The 21,641-nt window shown below is 55.8% G+C and overlaps 1 protein-coding gene across 1 annotated transcript; it reads left to right on the top strand.

Moving 5' to 3' along the window:
- Positions 1 to 720: 720 nt before the first annotated feature.
- Positions 721 to 20,043, top strand: LOC123946301 (DNA dC->dU-editing enzyme APOBEC-3G-like). Its single transcript, XM_046011776.1, has 8 exons — positions 721 to 799; positions 1,961 to 2,105; positions 3,473 to 3,752; positions 4,197 to 4,312; positions 15,267 to 15,562; positions 16,851 to 17,004; positions 19,211 to 19,490; positions 19,708 to 20,043. Exons 1-8 carry the CDS (start codon positions 771 to 773, stop codon positions 19,821 to 19,823), a joined length of 1,416 nt encoding a protein of 471 aa, XP_045867732.1. The 5' UTR covers positions 721 to 770; the 3' UTR covers positions 19,824 to 20,043.
- Positions 20,044 to 21,641: the final 1,598 nt, after the last annotated feature.

Below are 21,641 nucleotides of genomic sequence, written 5' to 3'. Positions count from 1 at the left end.
GTGCGGTCCTGGCCACGTCCCACTCCCACTGGGAGCCTCTCTTTCCCCTGCAGGTAACGGGGTACAAATGCCCCACGGCCAGTTGGCCATCCTGCACTGGGTGCTGGGCTCCTGAGGGCAGCTCAGCCCGGGTGTGTCGTCCTCCCTTGGCAGGTGCAGGGGTGCAGGCTCTGCTGAGGCTTTCAGACCAGATGTTCCCGCCCTCCCCCACCCCTGTTGCGTGCAAGTGCGTGCAGGGGTCTCCCCCAGCTGGTCTCGGGGAGCCTGGGCCAGGCCCTGCCCCTCCTGGCTGCTGAGGGGGACCCAGGGTGGGGCTCCCTGGGAGCCTTCCCTCCGGGGCACTGTGTCCTGGGACAGGAACTTCCTCCAGGCCCGGTCGCCTGTCCTCTCACCTCCCGCCTCGCTGGTCCCTGCGGCCCAGAGACCAGACTCTCCCCGAACCCCATCTGCCCTCGGTCACTCCTCGAGGCTTCCAGGTAGGGCCTTTGTCAGAGCGGAGAAACCAAAACCTAACTTGACCCTGAGGACTTAGGGATGTGACTGCTGGCAGAGAAGTTCCTCCTACATCAACACCCGTGAGGGCGGCATGAGTAGCCCGATTCTAGCACGGGGTGTGTCCCCGTCATGTCATGCCAGCTCAGCCGCTTCCAGGAACTCCGATGGCTTATAAGGCGCCTGGGTCCTTGACGAGCACCCCGAGAGCACGGCACAGGCGCGACACGGCAGAGAAGCCGCAGACACAGAGCCAGAGGTGGTGAAGGGACCGAGACATGGATGCCGACGCAGAGGCCTGGGACTGGTAAACGTCCCTCCCCCCACATCCCCTCTGCTCCGGAGCCCCTCCTCGGGGCTGCCCGAGGTTGTCCCTGATGGGGACATGCCGCTCCCTCGAGGTCTCCTCCTGGACCTCTGGGAGTCCCTGCTCTTCTTTGCCTTGTTCCTGCTGACCCGTCCCGGGCCCGCCGAGCCCCATCCGCCAATGCCCAGTCTGCTTGTCCAGCCGGCCTCGCCCGGGCTCCTGGGGAACCGTCCCTGAAGGTCCCCATCCTTGGCTTCCTCCAATGCCCTAGGGAGTCTAGGCTTCCCGCCTGGGGATCCCGCTGAGCAGAGGGCCAGGAGGTCCCTTTCAGCTTTAAGATTTCGGGCCTGCAAAGGGCTTTGGTATTTTCATCCTTAGGGAAAATCCCACGATTATTTAAGAAGAGGAGACTCTTGGGTCGTCTTTTTGGCAGTGCTCCTGCACGGTGTGTGCGGGCCCAGTGCACACTGCCGAGTGGGCCAACCTTGAACCAAAAGGGAAAGCCCCGGGATGTCCTCCATGCAGGGGAGTAGCTCCTCGGGGGACAAGGATGGATGGCGAGGCCAGGAGATGGGATGAGAGCCTACCACGGGCAGAGGGAGAGGACCCAGCCGAGGGTCTGAGCGCCGTGGGCGACTCCAGGGGTTCCCCTGACAGAGCACCGGGCAGGCCCCCCCGGGAGCTCCCAGAAGGGGTCCCAGAGGGAGACTGAGTGGATCCAGCAAAGCCAGTGGAAGCCCGTCCTCTGTGGGTCTGGCCAGAATGTGGGGTGTGGGGGGGAAAGGGCGTGGGGCACCAGGAAACGGCAAGGAGCCCATGAGAAAGAGTTGAGATGCTTCAAGATTGAGTATCTTCACTCACTTAAAAAAATTTTTATTTATTTATTTGAACTAGAGATCACACGTGGGCAGAGAGGCAGGTAGAGAGAGGGGGAAGCAGGCTCCCTGCTGAGCAGAGAGCCCGATGCGGGACCCAGGACCCTGAGTTCATGACCTGAGCTGAAGGCAGAGGCTTAACCCACTGAGCCACCCAGGCGCCCTGAGTATCTTCACTTTTCGTGTAAAATCTCTCTTCTATGCCAAACATCCCTCAGCAAGAGGACTCTCCGTCCTCCTGGGGGAGGCCACAGTTTCAGCTCCTCCCCCACCCTGTCGTCCACAGGCAGCTGCTGGACCAGGGCACCTTCACCGACAACTTCCGCAATGACAACAGTCCAAAGAGGACCTACCTGTGCTGCGAGGTGAAGCATCCCGGTCAGGGATCCGGGATTCCTCCGGGCCAGGAGAGGGGCGTCCTGCGCAATCAGGTGACCAGTCCAGCCAGACCGCAGCTCGCACGGCCTCCCCATCCTGGGACATTCGGGGTAGAACATTCTGGCTGGACCTGAGCGGGTCTCACCAGTGTTTCCCCTTCGGTCCCCACAACGGCCACCCCTCAGCCTAGTGTCAGGTGGGGACTGTTTCTGCTGTGGTTTCTGGCCTGGAGCCACACGTCAGAAAGCAGTCACACCGTCCCGGGTACGGGCACCACCAGCCCTTGTCACCGAATCACCCTCCTTACACCTCCGCCCCCCCCCCCCCCCGCTGCTGTGCCTCTGAGGATGGGTTAGGACAGGGGAAAAGGCTTCTAGACAAGGGGTCAGCTTTTTCCCTGGCCCCTGCCTGGGGGGCGGCCTGCCACAGAGCCTGAGATCTGTTGGCTCTCGACGCTCCCCTGCTCACCAGCGGGGGCCCTGGCAGGACCCCTGCCCACTGCTGGAGATCCTGCCCAGGGCACTGCTCCCCACTCCAGCATCGCCCAGGGAGTCCCCCTCGGTCCCCAAGTCCCCATCCCACTCTGCCCAGATCTTTGAGTTTGCACCGCTGACCTGACTTGCTCCCGGTCCCAGGCTGACAGTCCCTCCCTGGACAGGTTGCTCCCATCTCCACAGCTCTGTGAGGCCCGACAATAACCTTCACCCCATGCCCAGGCGCCTGTCTGCCGGGCGTCCCTTCCCCATTCCTCCCTGCACAGTGAGCCCTTCTGTGTCACCCGTGGGCTCAGCGCAGGGTGAGGCCCAGGGCAGACGCTTGCAGGAGCGCTGGTGCCGAGGTGGGAGTGGGGTGAGGTGGCGGTGGGGAGGACAGGGCTGGATCCCTGCCTGGAGGAAGCCTCCACTGCCAGGGCACCAGGCCCGGGAGCTCGCGGCTCCCCCGGCCCCCCTTTCCCTTGCCAGGGGCTCTTCTGCTGCTGTCTGCAGGGCCCCGCTAGGTGAGGGTCCTGAAGCCCCTTCCCTGGGCACTAACATGGAAACTCAGTGGTCACGCTGAAACGTACTGTAAAGCAATCTTTTCAAAGTCAAACTTCAGGCAGATCCCATGATAAATGAATGTCAAGAATCTGAAGAAGGCCGGGCAGGTAGAGCGGGACGCAGAGCCCTAGCGAGCAGAGGCAGATGCAAGGTGCTAGCTGGCTCCCCGGGTCCCTGGGAACTTGCCCTCGGTGGGCCTGTCAGCCAGTGGTGGGGAGCCTGGAGCCTGGGGACACTGCAGGGAAATCCCATTCATCTCCTCCTGAGAAGGGCTCCCCCTGCATTTTGTGCCTGAGGCCAGGACCTCTCTGCCTCTCCCTGGTGCCCCCTCCCCCATGTTCACCACCAATGCCAGAAGCCTTTCCTGCCTCTTGTGTGCCCAGAGTGCCCGGGACCCCAGGTTCTCCCGCCACGCGGAGGCCCGCCTGCTGAAGCTGATCCAGTCCTGGAACCTGGACCCGAATCTCAACTACACGGTCACCTGCTTTCTCTCCTGGAGCCCCTGCGCTGATTGTGCCCAGCGTTTGGCTGAGTTTCTGCAGAAGAACCGCCACGTGAGCCTGAACCTCTATGCCTCCCGCATCTACAGCCTGGGACAGTATGAGCGGGGGCTGTGCACCCTGAGCAAGGCGGGGGCCAGCATCGCCATCATGACCGCCAGGGGTCAGTGTGGGCCTCCTGCAGGCCGGGGTGGGGGGGGGGGGGGTAGGGAGAGGCCTGGGGGGTTGCTACGGGGGAGGGCCAGAGTAGTGTCCTTAGGGGTGGCCCTTGTGGGCTGCCTGCGGAGGGGAGGCCACGGGGCCTGGACAGCAGAGGACAGCAGGGTCGCTGAGAAGAGAGAGGTCAGCGCAGGACACGTGTGTGCGGAAGGGCAGGGAGAGTGGTGGGTGGGCCTGCCAGGGAGACTGGGGTTTGCAGGAAGAAGGGAGGCCAGGCTGGCTGAGGTTCCAGGCTGAGAAAGAGTCCCGGGGGGCCAGGGGTGCCCCAGAGGAGAGAGAGCAGGGGTGTAGCTAGGAGGGGCACAACCTGTCCCTAAGAGTCAGACAGGCGGTGGCCCCCAGCCGTCCCCGGAGCCAGGCTCACGTCCCTCCTCCCGCCCCGCTGCAGAGTTTGAGCACTGCTGGGACACCTTCGTGCTCCACCAGGAAAGAAGATTCCAGCCCTGGCTGGATCTGGACAAGGAGAGTCAGAAATTCTCTGAGACCCTGCGGGGCATTCTCCAGGTGAGTTCCCTCCCTCCCTCCCTCCCTCCTTGCCACCCCTCCTGCCCTCCTCCCTCCTCTCCTCTCCTCTCCCTGGTCTTTCCCTGCCCCTCTCAGAGCCTCCACTGGGTTACCTGAACCCTCCTGGGGGCCAGGCCACCCCTCCCGCCCTCGGAGAGATTCCTCTGCTCCCTCACCTCCTGGAGTCCCCTCCCTCCCCCATCTCTGGGGCAGCCAGACCCCTCCTCTGTTGCCCCTGCCCACCTGTCTCACTGCCCGCCTGTACCATGCGAGTCCACCTTCTCCCTGAGCAGGAAGCCTGAAGGATGGACTTCAGTCTCACCAAAGACCACGGGAGGCCTCTGTGAACAGCAGAATAAAACACTTGCTCCCAAGCCATGCAGACCTGCTCTCCACCGCCCTCTCCAGATGGATCCACGGAAACCAGCAAAAGGCCATGAGCCCAGATGAAGTCGTCTTGAAAGAAAAAATCTGAGTAGATTTACTTGTCCTGGAAAATCTACCTTAGGTTCAAATACACGTGATTAAGATCACACTCATCGCTGTCAGTAGTTTTCCATATTTAGAGAAGTGATGAATTGATTTCAAATGCAGAGCATTGGACAGCAAAGTCAAGGATCTTTTACCAAAGGTTTTCTCTGGAAATGTGTCCCGAAGTCCGCAGAGCCGCAGGCGGACAACTCTCCCTTCTCGGTGGGCCCTTCAGTGGGATCCTGCCAACTCCCTCTTTGGGAGAAGAATCAGTCAAGCCTGACTTGCTGGGGGAGGAGGGTTCTAGAAATCAGAAACTTCCCCTCTGCCACCGATCCTATTGTCAGGGGCACTGATTGGAAATGACAGTCTATCTGTGAGAGAATAGAAACAAGGAGTCTAAACACTGGGGAGGAACCCGCACACCTGAGGTTTGGAGCTGTGGGAGGTTCTCCAGTCCTCACCCCTGCGCTGTGCTGCCCTGCCCTGGGGGAGGAAGCCAGAGGGAGGGGCTTCCCTGCTCAGCAGCTGAGCTCTGCCCCTTCCTGACACAGGGCACCTGGGGCAGAGTCCCCTGTTGGGGCCCACACAAGACACACAGCAGGGCAGGTCCCCCACAGGCCGGGGGTGTCCCTCCCGTTGCTGTCCGTGGCGTCCACACTCCCTGAGGGGAGGCCTGGCAGCAGGTGCGTGTGTACGAGGCCTTCCTGAGGCCCAGAGCAAGTCCGCAGTCCATCCTCACAGACCCTGCGCCCTGTCAGGGCCCAAAGGGTGTCCTGCCTCCCAGGGTGACTGGAAGGGGCTGGGCAGAGCCCTGACGCAGGTGGAGACAGGGAGGGACGGAGAGGAAGGGAGAGAGGGCCGTGGCCCCCCGGGGGAGGAAGGGGCTCAGTCAGGGAGGGCTGCAGCCCACAGGGAAGGAGCTGGAGGAGCAAAGGGACCCAGAGAGAGGGTAGAATGGAGGGAGAGGAACCCAGGGGAGGACAGGACAGAAGGAGCCTAAGGACAGGGCGCTGGGGGAGAGGGGCTGCCCGCCCGGGAGAGCTGCCTCAGCTGTGGACTTCGGGGCTCTCTCCCAGGAGACAGGAGTGGGGGAGCTCAGGCTGCTGTGAGCACCTGCCCCTGGCCCTGCCCCCCAGCTCCCCTCCAAGCGCCTGTCTTCTCCTGCTGGGCTCCTGGGGTCCCCGTGGCCGCTGCCCCCAGACAGCAGCTCCTCTAGCCCGCGGGGCTCAGTCCCCGGGGGGAGAGAGAGGGAACAGACCCGACAACTTCGGAGCCTGTGCATCCTTCAGTGGACTAGAGCCGTGGCCGTCCCTGGAGGCTGGCAGACGGGAGACCCCAGAAACACGGTTCCCACCGGGGCTTCCTCTAGAGACCCTTTTGTGCTGCAGAGCGAACAAGATGGGCCTCTAGGCCTGTCGCTTAGAGCAGATGCAGAGTGATCGGGACGGGGCGGGGCTGTGTGACTGGTCGTTGTCCAGGGCTCAGGGCACGGTGTGACACGGTTGTCCCCCGCACACAAGATGATGCTGGTGCAGAACGGAGGGCACGTCTCTGCTCCTGGGGACCCTCGGGCCACAATTCCTCCCCCTGCCCGTCCTGCCCCTTCTGGCTCGCAGCTTGAGCAGCCTGGCACGGGGGGAGGTCGTGTGCGCGGGCAGCGGGGGCCTCGCCAGAGTGGGCAGTGGTGAGGACAGGAGTTTATGCCGTTTCACCAGCGATAGCCGAGTCTCAGATGCCCTGTTCGAAGAATGAAGGGGCTCCTTCTGGAAGAGGAAGTTAGATAGGCTCCTGCAGGAAGCAATTACTTTTCGGAAAGGAAGCCCACTGGCCCTTTATTTTCACACCAGAACTTTCCCAAGGACCTAAACCACTCCCCTGTCAAACACTAAGCCCACCATTAACACGCTTTCTTATCGTTTACTTAAACCAAGCTTTAAATAGGACCCCACGGGAGCACCCAGTGGCCATGTCCGGACTGGAGAAAGAGACCCAAGACAGCCGACCTGGGTCCCCCGTGCTCCCCTTTCCTGCCCACTGTAAGGTTCTGGAAAACCAGTCACCCCTGACTTCCAGCTCAGTCTCAGGAGGGGCCAACCTTCAGGGAGGAAGACGGGCACAGGCCTGGGAGCGGGGTCGGCCTCTGTCCCACGGGGGTCCGCTGCCCTGCCCTGGAGCCCAGACTGAGTCCACACCTGCCGGCCCCCTTCTGCCCCCAGCCTGTCACACTCGCTGCCCCAAGTCCAAAACCTGTCATGAAAGGATTGCTCACTCTTCAAGTCCTGGGAGGACAGCATCGATATTCAAAAGGACACGCGATGTTCTACGCGGGGAGGAGCCCTGGTTCGCTTGATCCCACCAGTCCCCCACGAGCACGTGTAGGTCGTTCCCAGCGTGGGGTGTTCTCAAGGAAGCCGCGGCGCTGAGTGTTAGTGGTGCTCGGGCATCGTGGACACATGGCCAGAGGAAATCCCCAAGAACTGGAAGCCAAAGCTTTGGTCCACTTGGACAGACGTCCCCGTGACAAGCTGCTTGGAGCCCCTCTCCCACTGGAGGCTGAGAGAAGCCCCTGAGGTCCCCCACCCCACCCCTGGCCCTGCTGCCTCTGGGGCTCCTGGTAGGGGAGTAGAACCACCCCTCCTCCTGGGAGCAGATCAGCCCCAAACCAGGTCCTGGCCTCTGTTCTGGAACAAAGTCCCTGTGATACCGAGCTCACATCACCGCGGAGGAAGTGGGGTCAGCAGAGTCACCCCGTTAGACAGTCCTATGTTGGCCACCTAAGCTACCCCCTAACGGAGAAGGGGTTTGGGTTGGGACCCGTGGGGTCAGAGGCCATGGGCAGGGAGGAAGCCCAGTGGCCATGTGGACAGAGGACCTGAGGCGGGGCGCTGGGGACAGTCATCACACATAGGGGGCCTAGGAAGGCAGGAGGCAGGCTCTGGATCTCAGGGGTGACCATGTCCCCAACTCCAACAGAGAAAAGCGTGAGATGTGCCCTCATGGACCAGCTGAATTCAGGGCTCGGCAGCCCAGGGCCCACCAGCAAAGGCCACCAAAGCTTCCCAGGCTGGTCCCACTGGTTGGAGACACAGAGAGGAAAAAGCACCTGCCTCGACCCCACAAAGCCCTCTGCACCTTCCTTTGGCCTGCCCACCCCCGCCTCCAGCAGCCACATGCCCCCAGAAGACTTTATCTTTCTCGGACAGGGCACGGGGGTCACAAGACTTACCTATGTTACCAGCCATGCAACTGGCCGGTGGTGGCCGTGTGGCTTCCCAAGGACTTCCTCCACAGCCAGGCACCAGGCGGGGACAGGTCAAGACACGCCCAATGGGCTGGGAGGAAAGTGCAGCTGGCGGGGCTCTTCCCAACCCCATACCTGTCCTCCCAGCCTGTGGGACACAGAAGTGCTGGCGGCGTGCAGTGGGTGTGGACAACGAGGAAGGGAGCCCTGTCCTGAGTCGTCCCCTCGGCTGGGAGCCAAGTCCAGACTACAGCATCCAGGGACGGAGAGAGGGGGGTCTGTGGGATGGAGAAGTGGGGTCCCGGGTCTACCCCTGTGTGCCTCAGACTGTGATCTCCTTGAGGGCAGGACGCTGCCTGGCCCGTCCTTGCATCCCTGGTTCCCACCGGGGTGGGTCCCTGAGGCAGGGCTCCTGGGTGCTGTTCAGTGGCTGGGGGACACAGGGAAGGACTGACCCAGACTTGCCTTCCCTGTGGGCAGGAATCTCCCCATGTGGAAATGGGGCACACGTGCTTGGAGAACGTTCTGGGGTAGCTGGGAGCACAGAGGGCTGCCGGGTCCCAAGGGCCGTTTCCCCGAGTCCTGGTTCCGAATGTGCCCCAAAGGCCTACGTCCCTAACTTGAGCAGAGACACCCCTGCCTGAGGACTGTGCAGCCCGGACCCCACCACGGGTCATCCCCGCCGATGGGCAGGGGCTGGGACCCGGCGAGGGGGGTGGCGCGGTGGGCTGGGGCTTTCGGGGGTCAGCGGCCTGGCAGGGTGGTGGGGAGTGCCCTGCCAGCCCCCGGGGGGAGGACTCTGGCCTGTGGTGGGGTGGGGGCAGGGTCCTGGGGTAGGTGACACCGGCCAGAATTACAGAGTCCCTGTGGGGGTGAGGACGCAGACAGGGGGTTTGTGTGGCAGGGATGGCTTCTGCTCCCTGCAGGGAAGGTACTTGTCTCCTCTCCCTCCACAGAGCTCACAGGATGCCGGGAGGACTCATGGACCCTAGGGAGTCCTGTGAGCCCTGGTGTGGCCTGCCTGCAGGTGCAGGAAGGGTCCTGGGATGGGACGCCCTGGGCCCCTCGCCCCCTCTCCTTCCCATTTGCCCCCTCACTGGCCCTTCCTCCCTTTGGGGGAGATGCTCCTTTCATCTCCTGCTGCCTCTTTCTAGTCCCTGTGCTCACTTCAGCTGATTTCTGCTGTCCCTGGTCAGTCACTTGTTCTTGTGTCCCTCCCTTCCTTCTTCTGTATCTCCCTCCCTCTCTCCTTGCCTCCTTCCATCTTTTCTCTCATGGATCCGTTGCTTCTCTCCATTTACCCGGAGTGTTTTATCTTCCTCTCTGCTCCTGGTTCTTATCTCCCACTCCAGGTTCTCCTCTTCCCCATCATGGTTGCCTCTCTCCTTCCGTTGAAGCCTCACCTCTGACTATGAGACATGATTTTTCTTTGTCTCCTTTAGATCCAGCATATATTAAGGCCTTTAGTTTTTCCTTCGACCCCCTGGGACTTTCCTCTCCAAGATGCCCTGGCATGAGTCACCTTGCATGACCATGGCCTGAAAAAGCCCTTCTTTGAGATGCCACCTTGGACCCTGAGCTACATCCCTGGCTCACCCCAGACAGATGATGCCCCACCGTGTCCCTTTATCCGGGTGTCTTTCTGGGCTCCTCAGTAGAATTTGAAGTCTGTCTTTGCATCCTTGCTCTTTCAGAGGAGGAAACAGTATCCTTTGCTCCCTGACATTGATGTCCAGCTTCTACGGGATTGACAGCCACAGCCCACTTGCCCTCAGATGCCCAGCTCAGTCCATCTTGGGAACAAGCATGCACCTATGAACACCATGGATGGAGGCTCTGTCCCATCCTCCTGCCCATTCTGTCCTTGGCTCAGCAACTCTGGTTGCCTTTGAGTTGGGGACCATAAAAAGAGGACTCCTTAAAATAGTCATGGGGTGTATTAGTTACCACCACAAAACTTATTAGGAACCCATCCTTGTATATATTTTGAAAAAATTTTAATAGGGTTGGCATCTAGTAAAACACCCAAGCATCTTGTGACGAGTTGAGTAAGAAGAAATTCTCTTCTTCCATTCCTCCTGCCCATCCTGCCCAACCCTTTAGGGGTCACCTGTTTCTTGTGGTTGTAGCTCAGCAGTTCTCCCAGCTGCAGAATATTCCATTCAATGAGCACAAGGCACTTCCTTTATCAGCTCTGTTGTCATGGGCCCTGGCTGCAGGCAGGAGACTGTTTCAGAGCTCAGGAGGCCATAAGGTAAGGGATGTAAGAGGAACTGAGGCCATCCAAGCTGAGCTTCACCAGAGCTCTACTCCTTCCCTAGAATTCCCCTCATTGACTCATTCAGTTCATCTCTTCGATGTTTTCCAATCAGATATGGACTCTGGTGTTGGTCCTCGTGTGTACTCCCTGACTACCAGCGAGGAGTTAAATGTGAGATCTTTGCTTTAGATACTTTTAAAGGGAAATCCTATCCACCTTTTTCCTTCTCTTTATTTTTCTAATATTGGACTCTGCCAGCCTTCTAGTGGCTTCCCTGCTCACTAATAATGTTTCACAGCCTCATTCTAAAAAAATCTGCAAATCTTCATAAAAACAGAATAATGTAAGATAGAGATGAAGATGTCCCTCCCTGCCACCACAGCGATTGAGGGAGAGAGATCTTGCTGTGTTATAAAATTAATGCATAGAACTAGTTCAACAAATCTGAAGATTGAAGTCTTACATTCACAGAGCATCAGTCTTCGTATTCTGTGCTATTGTGTGAATACCAGCAGCTATTACCCAGCAGTAGAGAGTAGTGGCTGGAGGAGAGATTCTGGAAGCCAGCTGCCTGAGTTCCAATCCTGCCCCTGCCACTTACTGGATTATGACATCTGGCAAGTTCCTTAGTCAAATTATAGGCATATAAATTGGAATAATAATAGAACTTTCACCTAGGTGTTTGTGAGGCTTAAATGAATTTCTTTATATTTATATCTACATATATTATGAAGAGTGCCTGACCTATAATAAACATGATAGGAGGGTTTGCTGTTATTACTAGAAATCTGTCTCTGAAAACAACACGAAACATCATCTTGCAAAAGTGTCTTAGATCCATACACTGAAAACTACAAAACATTACTAAGAAAAAGCAAAGATGATGTTAAAGAAAAAAAAAAAAAAAAAAAGGAGCACTATACCATGTTCATGGATCAGAAGACTCTATATTGTTGAAGTTTCAATTCTGCAGGTTCCATGTAATCCCAAATGCATTCTTGGGTTCTGCCTCCCTGCGGCAGCTCTGATGCATGGACTTGGCCAGGCTGAACTACATTTACCCTAATTCTCCTTACAGTAGTGTTAGATAAGGATGGGCCACAAGAGAGGTTAGTTTGGCCAATTGAGTGGGATGCTGTGAAGAAGCAGTCTTTTCTAACAAGGTCCTGTGTTGAGGTGCTGAATTGACTCACCTCTTTAGTGTGAAACCACAGCAGTAAGAACCTTCCCCACATCCTTCTTGGGCTTCTCCCACCCTGGAGCGAGGTGTGTTTGCTAGCTATGTGGCAAAGGAAGTGTTAAGAAAGAAAGAAAGAAAAAAAAAACCCACAAAATGGAGTCGGTTGCTCCCCATGACAACAAGCCACGATTCCATTGCAGGCTCAATCCATCCTAAAAATGTGACCTTTTAACAGTCAATCTGAAATTTTGTAATCAACACTAGTGAAGTCATCCGCTTGATAAAAGCCCTACTTTTATCAAGTCATCTGTTGATAAAAGCCCTTCCTCACAAAAAGAAGATGTCCTGGCCTGAAACAACCCTTTCTTTTGTTTTGCTATCAACTTCCTTGTTCCATACTCTACCTGTGAAAACCTTCAGTGGTACAATGCCTCAGAGCATCTCTACTTGGTAGGTGGGATGAAGCATTTAATGAAGCCAATTAGATCTTCAAATTTACTCAGTTGAGTTTTGTTTTTAACAGGACCCCACAGGACACCTAGACCACAAAGTCAGGGCCAAGAACAAGGACATGGGTTTCTACCCATTCTCTCGAGCTCTACAGCTCATCCTTTAGGTTCTAGTTTGTCTTTGCTCTCTCACACTCTACATGCACCATCCCATCACAAAGTGCTTGTCCCATGGGCTTCATGTCTGCTACACACCAGACGTGATGAGAACACCTTACCGACACTGCTTAACCTGCCCCTACAATGGCATAAAGTCAGAGTCCCATAAGAAATCCTTGTATGTTCCATATGATCTAGCAATCCCACCTCTGGGAATATAGAGCAAGAAAGCTCTGTAGAGAGTTAGATGAAGTCACTTGTGTCAAGCAGTGACTCATGTCAAGCGGTGATGTAAGCAGCCAAAGGCACTGCAGATAAGAACAAATATCCCCGAAACCAGCACAAGTTGACAGCACCCAGCACCGATAACCAACAGACCAAAGGGCAAAGGCTGATTAAATTCCAAAGGAGTTTTAAAATAAACTGTCGTGAACTGTCCGTCTCTCCAGATGCAAATCCTTCTACATCTGGCTGCATCAAAAAGGCAAATGTGGCCAAAGGCTCCACCCAGTTGATCTCTGAACATAACACAGATCCTCCACTGCTTGACCATAGTAAGCAGCAAGTGCCAAGAGCTGACCTGGACTGGATGGAGACCTCATCTCAACTGCGTTCCCACAGACCAGCTTCGAGTTTGGTTCATTAACTTCTTAACCCTCGTATCTTGTGTGTTGTGTAACCTTGTCTTGTGCTTTGCTTGGTGTGACATGTATGAAGTCAAGTTAAATGCATATGAAATGCCATTGAGTTTTGAATCCTGAACTTGCTTTACAATTATGTTAGCCTTGCTTTATGACTGAATAAAGCTGGCATTGCGGAAAGACAACTCACGTAAGCACCTTCGTACTGTGCTTGTGATTTTATATATATATTACATATAGTATATATAAATATAAATAATAGCCATATTTATTTATAAACATAGATGCAAAAATGATAAATAAACTGTTAGCAAACGAATATTCAAACCAAGAAAGATTTAAGACTATAAGACTTCAACTATACTAAAAAAAAAATTATTGGGGCGCCTGGGTGGCTCAGTGGGTTGAAGCCTCTGCCATCGGCTCAGGTCATGATCTCAGGGTTCTGGGATAGAGCCCCGCATCGGGCTCTCTGCTCCGCGGGGAGCCTGCTTCCTCCTCTCTCTTTCTCTGTCTGCCTCTCTGCCTACTTGTGATCTCTGTCTGTCAAATAAATAAAAAAATAAACCTTTAAAAAAAATAAAAAAAATTATTAAAAAAGATAAAGAACACGGGGGTTGCAATTTTCTTTTCTTTTTGATGATTTCATTTATTTTTATTTGAGAGACAGAGAGAGAGAATGAGTGGGGGGAGGGACAGAGAGAGAGGAAGACTCCCTAGAGCCTGATGCAGAACTCAGTCAGAGGACCCAGGGATCGTGACCTGAGCTGAAGGCAGACACTTAACTGACTGAGCCACCCAGGCACCCTGGGACTTAGAATTTTCATTTCCCTCTTAGAAGAATTTCCCTTAAAATGGAAGAATAGAAAAGTCCCCCTTATGACTGCCACTGTTCAACACTGTGCTGTTGTCCAAGTCAATGTCCCAGGAGCCACAATAAAGGACAAGAGCTCTCAGGATTGCAAAAGAACAGAAACTACTAGAAATAGTAAGCAAGTTCTCAGTGAGGTGGGTAAATCCAACTTCAATATAGGAAAATGAATAGTGTTCCCAGATACTAGCAAAAACAAAAATAAAAAGTATGAAGGTAGACAAAGGTTACAATAGCTCCCAAAAGGTTTACTAGAGGGGTGCCTGTGTGGCTCAGTGGGTTAAAGCCTCTGCCTTTGGCTCAGGTCATGGTCTCAGGGTCCTGGGATTGAGCCCCATATAAGGCTCTCTGCTCAGCGGGGAGCCTGTTTCCCTTCCTTTCTCTCTCTGCCTGCCTCTCTGCCTACTTGTGATCTCTGTCTGTCAAATAAATAAATAAAATCTTTAAAAAAAAATGTTTACTAGAAGTGAACCCAACAAAATGTGTGACACCTTTATGAAGAAGTGCAAGAATCATTGAAAACATAAAAAGAGGACCTATATAAACTGAGGTATATACCATGTTAATGGATAGGACCTCAGTACCTAGTACAAAGATGTCTATGCTTCCCCAAATTTCTCTCTCTCTCTCTCTCTCTCTCTCTCTCTCTCTAGCAGAGGCAGGACGGTACCCAAGGGGAACTACCTCCATGACAGCATGGAAATGCCCCCTGTCAAGGCTGGGCCTTGGGTAAAGTAGCAGCCAATGGAACCTGCACAGCCAAAGAGCCCAGGCTGGGGAGGCAGCAGGAGGGACCCAGTGCCTATTACTCCTCTGTCAGGATTACCCAGAGGCCAGAGGGTGAAGACTGCCCCCAGTCTCCACCTGAGATACCAGCTCCAAGGACAGCCCCTCTAATTTGCATCCGCTGTGAATCTACTTCCCAGCCAACATGGCTTTGCTTCTTTTATACCCACCAGGAAATCCCCATCCCGCTGGGGGCAGCACTGGCCCAGCTACCATCAGTAACATTCTGGGCCTCCCTGGACCTAGCAGGGAACATGACCTCCGATCTCCAGAAAGGCAGCCACACAGCCTGGAGGTTCAGCTCCCCATATAAGCCAACACTCACCCCTCATGTGGCTGTGTGACAAGGTCAGCCATCCTGTCCCTGAGCCAATGAAAGGAATCCCATCAGTCACAACTGTTATGAGCTGAATGTGTGTGTCCCCTAAATTCCCATGTTGAAGCCCTAAATCGCAATGTGGTGGTATTTGGAGCAAGGGTGTCTTTGGGGTGATTAGGTTTAGACCATATCATGAGGGTGGGACCCCATGAGGGGATTAGTGTCCTAAGAAGAGGAAGAGAAACCAAAGCTGTCCCTCCTTCTCCCTCTGCCTCTCCATCCGTCCCTCTCTGTCAGATGAAGGCTGAGGGACCTTGGGCAGAGGACCCACTGCAGAATTAGGAGCTCAAAGCACACCTGAGCCCTCCCTGCTGGGGAGTCAGGAGAAAACACCAGAGTCCTAACGCCATATCCACACTCCTTTTCTCTTCCATTCATTCAGCAGACACGGGGAGAGCAACACCTGGGCCCAGACTTGGGGGTGCAGGGGTGGTGAGGTGAGGGCTCACTCCACTCCCCAGAGAGGCTGCCTCTCTGGGAGCTGGCCGCCAGGCCTCCTTCCTGCCTTCCCCAGACAGGCTGTCCCAACCCATTCTGGCATCCCACTTTCTCTTTCTCTTTCTCTTTGCAAAAACTCGGGTCCTGTTGCATGGTGGGGCTCCACCCGGGGGAGCTCTGTCTCAGAGAAGGAGAGATGCTGGGTCTGAGCCCAAGGAAGTGCAGCCACCCGAGGGCCCTCCCACCCCCGCTCCCAGGCCAAAGCAGGGAGGAGGTGGGGCATCCCCGCAGCGGCCTGGGAGGTATCAGATCTGGGAGCTTTCCTAAAGCAAGGCTGGTGAGAGGAATGAATCCCTGGCACTACTACCCAAGGTACGCGCCGCTAGTCTCCCTGTCTGCGGCCCTCCCAACCCCTTCTGCGGCAGCACCCCCTTCCTGGTAGCCCTGCCTGTGTCTGTCTCTGTCCCTGGCCTCCTCCTCCTCCTCCCCGCAGTCCTGCTTCCCTGCTCTCCCTCTCTGAGCTTCTTCTCTGCAGGACCCACTCCTGCCGGGTCCTCACCCTTTTCTGGGGATGCTTCCAGTACTGCTTCTGAATATGCCCCTCCCGCGCCTCCACCAGCCGCTTGGTCCTCCAGACCAGCCTCCGGGTCTGAAAGTCTGTCGGGCCTGCCCCTCCTGGCCAGTGCAGCTTTCTTCTGGAAGTTTCTGTGCTCTGTTTACACTCAGAATTTAACTAAAGGATGGGGGGAGCAGTGGGTGGATTTAGTTTAAAGCACTTTGATCGATTTTCCAGAATAGGTACACCGTTATAAATACAACGTGAGCCTACGTCACCTCACCTGTTGCAGGGCTCTCCCAATCGCGGGCAGACGCGTAAATGCAGCCTGTTCTTACCCCCTCTTACCCCCAGCCGAGCTTCGCGCAGCGGGGGTGGGGCAGGGGAGGGGGAGATGCCAGGGTCAGGAGAAACGCACATATTTAAAGTGAAAAAAGGCACATCAGGCACATCGAGGACAGCACGCTGCTGCCACAGCAGTCATGGGAGGTCCTTGCTGGAAAGAGCCTGCCTGGGGACCCACCACAGCCCCATCACTCACTAGCCCTGGGCAGGGCCAGGCTACTCCACCTCCTGCCCCTTCCTCCTTCCCTCTACAGTTGGGGTGACTCCCTCGGGATCTGAGGAGGACTCTGTGAGTCCAGATATTTAAAGCACTTAGCATAGTAACCTGGACCTCTGAAGGTATCCATTAACCTGATACGTTTAAAAAAAAAAAATGCATTGGTTAAAAAATCAGGAAGGAATTGCATTGCAGAATTAGAAAAGCTGCTCTCTGGGGATGGGGGGGTTCCTATTTCTCTTTGCAATTTTTCTAAAGCATTGGGGGGAATGCATGAGCAGGAAAATCAGCGTGGCTGGAAGGAGCAGGACAGCACGGGCCCCTACAGGAGAGGTCCCTGTCCCTGCTGTCCCTGGCAGTAGCCCTCTCCCCACCCCCTTGCCCCATCCAGCCTGGAAAAGCAGAAGGCAATGCTCAGGACCCCAGAGTGGGGAGCTGGGCTAGGAGCCCCACCCACCACACCCCCCACACCCCGCCCCCACCCCACCCTGGGATAACTCCAGGGAGCGCTTTCTGCATTTTCTGCTTTCTTTTGCCCCCAGATACCCACTGGAGAAGATAAGTCCTGGAACCTTCTTCTTCCACTTCCCAAGCCTGCGCTATGCTTCAGGGCGGAAACTCTGCTACCTCTGTTTCCAAGTGGAAGGAGGGAGGGAGGAGGACTCCTGGTATGACTTGGGGATCTTTCAAAACAAGGTAAGGCCCTTGACAAGCAGGAGCTGAGTCAGCTGGGAAGGTGGAAAAGAATGGAATGAGATGCCACACGAGGGCTCTCCATGGGGCATGCTCCTTCCTCCTTCCCCCCGACATCTTCCTACAATTTTGGCCCAAGAGCTCCTTGCTTGACCCTCCTGGAACTGGAGATAGTATAGGTTTGACTTAGCCCGTGAGCTTTGTTCAGAGTGTCCGCAGGCATCTGTCTCCAAGTCTTCTCATGGAGCTCAGCCTCTAGCAATCTTGGACGAAAGAGCATCTTTAGAAAGTCAGGGTCATTGGACACCAGAGCCTTTTCTGCCCTAGTAATGGTTCTGCCGGTCAGGTCCTCCCCCGCCACACTACGCACCCGTCTGGACCCATCTGGACCCTTCTGGACCTGTGGTCCCTCAGGGGAGGGGAGTGCCCTCACCCCTTGCCTGTCTGCCCACCCCAGGTCTGCTCCCAGACCTGCTCCCTGGAAGGCTGCCACTGCACCCATGACCAGCTTCAGCAGGTGCTGGAGCCAGGCCACCCCCACCCCCTGCCCTGCCCCCTAATCACCTGTCACTCCCGAGAGACCTCCCACCACACCACATCCCTGCCCTCTCCTCTCTCCTGACACTGCAGGCTTTTCAAAGTCACTTTCAGGAGAGAGTCTTTGTGGGCTGGATCAAGGGTACCCCAGTACTAACCCATAGAAACATCAGGGTCACATATGTCATTTGAAGTCTACTAGTACCAGTGTTCAAAGAGTTAAGAGAAATTGATAAGCTTAGTATTGGTAATGTATTGAGAAGTAGATCTAAGAGATTATCTCAGATTATAATTAACACAAAAATTCTTCACGAGGTCCTTTGCAGTCATCATTTTTACTGTCATTGGAACAAGATGGGTATTTGCACTTGGCCCACATCTCAATTCAGACAAGCAACGTGCCAAGTGTTCTGGAGACACATGGGGCTAGAGGCTCCCCTGCGGGGCAGCATGACTGTGTGGCCCTCCCCAGCAAACAGCACCCATGGAATCAGCCTGGACCCCAGTGGGCCTGGCCTGGGGCCAGTAGGATGCCTGTAGGATGGATGGATGGGTGGGTGGATGGATGGATGGGTGGATGGGTGGATGGGTGGGTTGATGGAGGGATGGATGGGTGGATGGAGGGATGGATGGGTGGATGGGTGGATGGGTGGATGGATGGGTGGATGGATGGATGGGTGGATGGATGGATGGTGGGTGGATGGAAGGTGGGTGGATAGAAGGAGGGATGGGTGGATGGATGATATGTGGATGGGTGGATGGGTGGATGGGTGGATGGGTGGATGGATGGATGGGTGGATGGATGGATGGGTGGATGGATGGATGGATGGGTGGGTGGATGGAGGGATGGATGGGTGGATGGAGGGATGGGTGGGTGGATGGAGGGATGGATGGGTGGATGGAGGGATGGATGGATGGATGGGTGGATGGATGGATGGGTGGATGGATGGATGGGTGGATGGATGGATGGTGGGTGGATGGAAGGTGGGTGGATAGAAGGAGGGATGGGTGGATGGATGATATGTGGATGGGTGGATGGATGGATGGGTGGATGGGTGGATGGGTGGATGGATGGATGGGTGGATGGATGGATGGGTGGATGGATGGATGGATGGGTGGGTGGATGGAGGGATGGATGGGTGGATGGAGGGATGGGTGGGTGGATGGAGGGATGGATGGGTGGATGGAGGGATGGATGGGTGGATGGAGGGATGGGTGGATGGTGGGTGGATGGATGGATGGTGGGTGGATGGAAGGTGGGATGGGTGGATGGATGGATGGATGGATGGATGTTATGTGGATGGGTGGATGGATGGATGGGTGGATTGATGGAGGGGTGGGTGGATGGATGGGTGGATGGGTGGATAGATGGATGGGTGGGTGGATGGATGGATGGATGGATGGATGGATGGTGGGTGGATGGGTGGATGGGTGGATGGAGGGCGGATGGAAGGATGGATGAAGAGTGGATGTTGGAATTGATGGTTGATGTGGAAGGAATGGCCCAGTCAAAAATGACAGTGCGGGGAGAGATGGAAAGGAGGGATAAATCAATGAACAACGTGCCCCTGGGACTCCTGCCCTCTCACCCTTCCTCCCATGGCAACCAGCCCGACCATACCGCCTGCTTTGCCAGCCAAGAGGATCCAGTTCTCTTCTCCGCCTCTCCCAGGTCTATCCCCAGGCTCCCTGCCATGCAGAAGCCTGCTTCCTCTCTTGGTTCCGTGACCAGAATCTGTCCCCTGAAGAGCATTACCGTGTCACCTGGTTCATATCCTGGAGCCCCTGTCCCACCTGTGCAGAGGATGTGGTTGAGTTCCTGGAGGAATACAGGAACGTGACGCTGAGCATCTATACCGCCCGCCTCTACTACTTCTGGGACCCAGATTTCCAGGACGGGCTCCACAAGCTGTGGTGTGCAGGGGTCCATCTGGACATCATGTCCTTTGAAGGTGAGAGCAGAAGGAGCTGGGCAGACAGGACTGTGGGAGGGAGTAGGACTCGGGCAGGGGTTGGTAGACAACCTAGAATGTCCCTAGGGAGAGTGCGTGGGAGGAGAGCCTGGGAAACTGAGGCAGGACTGGTGGCGCCTGGCAGGGAGGTCACGGGAGGGTCATGAGAAGAAGGCCCCCCAGGGCCCATCTGACACCTCTTCCCTCTTTACCTCAGATTATGAAGACTGTTGGGAAACCTTTGTGGACCACAAGGGGATGCGCTTCCAGAGTTGGGATTTATTAAGAGATAATAACTGGCTGGCCGCAGAGCTCGAGAATATTCTTAGGTGAGGGCCTCCTCAGCCTCCTGGTCTCTCCCTGCCACTGCCGCTCCTCCTCCTGGGCTCCAGGCACCTTCACCATCCCCCCCAGTCCCTCAGCCTCCCCACTTCCCTCCTGCACATCCTCCCTCTTCCCTCAAGACTTCCCTCTCCCCCGTGAGGGTCCTCCAACCCGATTCCTCCCATCTCACCGCATTAACCAAATCATTAATAAACTGAAAGTAAATGGGCATGAGTACGTCTAAGTGTGAAATTCAGAAGCTGTGAGAAGCATCCTTCCTGAGGATGTGACTTCTCAGAGAACCAGGGTCCTTGCTGTCAGTGAGCTGCTGGGCGAAGGCTTCTGCAGTCTGTCCTCTGCGCTCACCGCAGGGGAGCCCCTGTTGTCCCTCAGCCTGTCCCTGTCTCCCTTTCTCCTAACAATATCAGGCAGATTGGATTCGGGCTCATCTTAACGGGCCTCGTTTTAACAACCATCTTTTAACAATCTGTACCTCAAAGGTAGTCGCATTCTGAGGCACTAGGATTTGGGGGGCGCACGGTTCCGCCCAGACAATGACCGAGGGCCTTTTTGAGCTGAAGGCGTGGAACAAAAGCAGGATCCTTATTCTGCGTATCTGTCGCCTGGGTTATGCCTGAGCTGCCCCTGCCTCCCCTGTTCCCTTCCAGCCCTCAATTCCCTGGACCCTTCCTCCCCAGCGCCACCACCTCTCTCCAGGTCACCGCTGCACCTGCCCTCACTCCCATGACCCTTGTCCCCTTCCCACATTGCTGCCAGAGAGGAATCTTCAAGCAGGTTGCAGCCTGGAGACAGCCACGGAAAGTGAGCAAGAAATTAATGACTCAGTTTACATTTAAATAATTTTTTTTTTTTAAATGTAGGATGGGGTATGGGAGGACTGAGGTCATCAGAACTTTTCCAAAAAAGCAGAATCAAAAGTGACAGGTGGCCAAGGATCAAGTCGGGGAGACAGGGAAACACGAGCAGTAGAGGTGAGACAGGGACCATCTGGTTCTTTGCCCACAGAGCCGAAGACCCCATGAACACACCGGCAGGGGCGAGGGGGCAGGAGTCGGTGGCGGGGCCCCACAGGTTGGCCTGGACCAGGGCACGGTGAAAAGGACCAAGAGATCAACCTGAGATGGTGGGATTCTAAGCACTCAGAGGCAGGAAAAGCAAGAGGGCAGGTGTTTCGTTTGGAAGACATCCTTAAATCATTGTGGAGAATGTCTCAGGTCCCATTCAGACCAGCTGTTTCTCTCTCTGATCTTGGCTGGCTAGGTGTGAGTTGTTGGTGGCCACAGACCCCTGTCCCTCCCCGAGGCTCCCTGTCTGTCCTGCTGCCTGGGGGCCAAGGGCACAACACAATAGAGCTCGGGCTGTCCCCCCCCCAGTCTGTCCTGCCGCCCATGCGGGAGGCACGTGGGGAGACACCCCTCTTGACTCCCTGTGACGTCAAAATGGGCCAAAGTGTCTAGCTCAGAATATCCCCTCCTTCTGGAGAAAAGAACCAAGCAGAAGTCCAGTCTTAGAGATCTGTGGGGGCTTTCAGGACATTCCCTCCAAAACTGCCACCATCCTGTTCGGGCTCACCCCGTTCTCTGCCCAGCTCCGATGGCCAGCGAGCATTCAGCCTTCCCCCCATGCTTCCTGCTTCTTGGGCCAGAGGCATCTTAGCTGTCAGTTTGGCCAACACCTGAGTACACAGATCCGATCACTCTCTTGGAAGGTCCTGGACCCAGCTCATTCTGGAAACTTCTTCCGGAAGTTGGAAGCCGGGGACATGAGAACAGATCGGAGTAGAGGGAATGCCATTCCCTCAGACCC

Source organism: Meles meles, chromosome 7, assembly GCF_922984935.1.
Source record: "Meles meles chromosome 7, mMelMel3.1 paternal haplotype, whole genome shotgun sequence".
NCBI lineage: Eukaryota > Metazoa > Chordata > Mammalia > Carnivora > Mustelidae > Meles > Meles meles.
Note: the sequence above shows the minus strand (reverse complement) of the source record. Positions and strands in the feature narration are given on the sequence as shown.

Excerpts from the sequence above, each read along its gene's own strand:
- LOC123946301 (XM_046011776.1), top strand. The coding sequence starts at position 771 with ATGGATGCCGACGCAGAGGCCTGGGACTG. Across the intron at positions 3,753-4,196 it reads CGCCATCATGACCGCCAGGG|AGTTTGAGCACTGCTGGGAC; the intron begins GTCAGTGTGGGC and ends GCCCCGCTGCAG. Across the intron at positions 17,005-19,210 it reads TGGGGATCTTTCAAAACAAG|GTCTATCCCCAGGCTCCCTG; the intron begins GTAAGGCCCTTG and ends CGCCTCTCCCAG.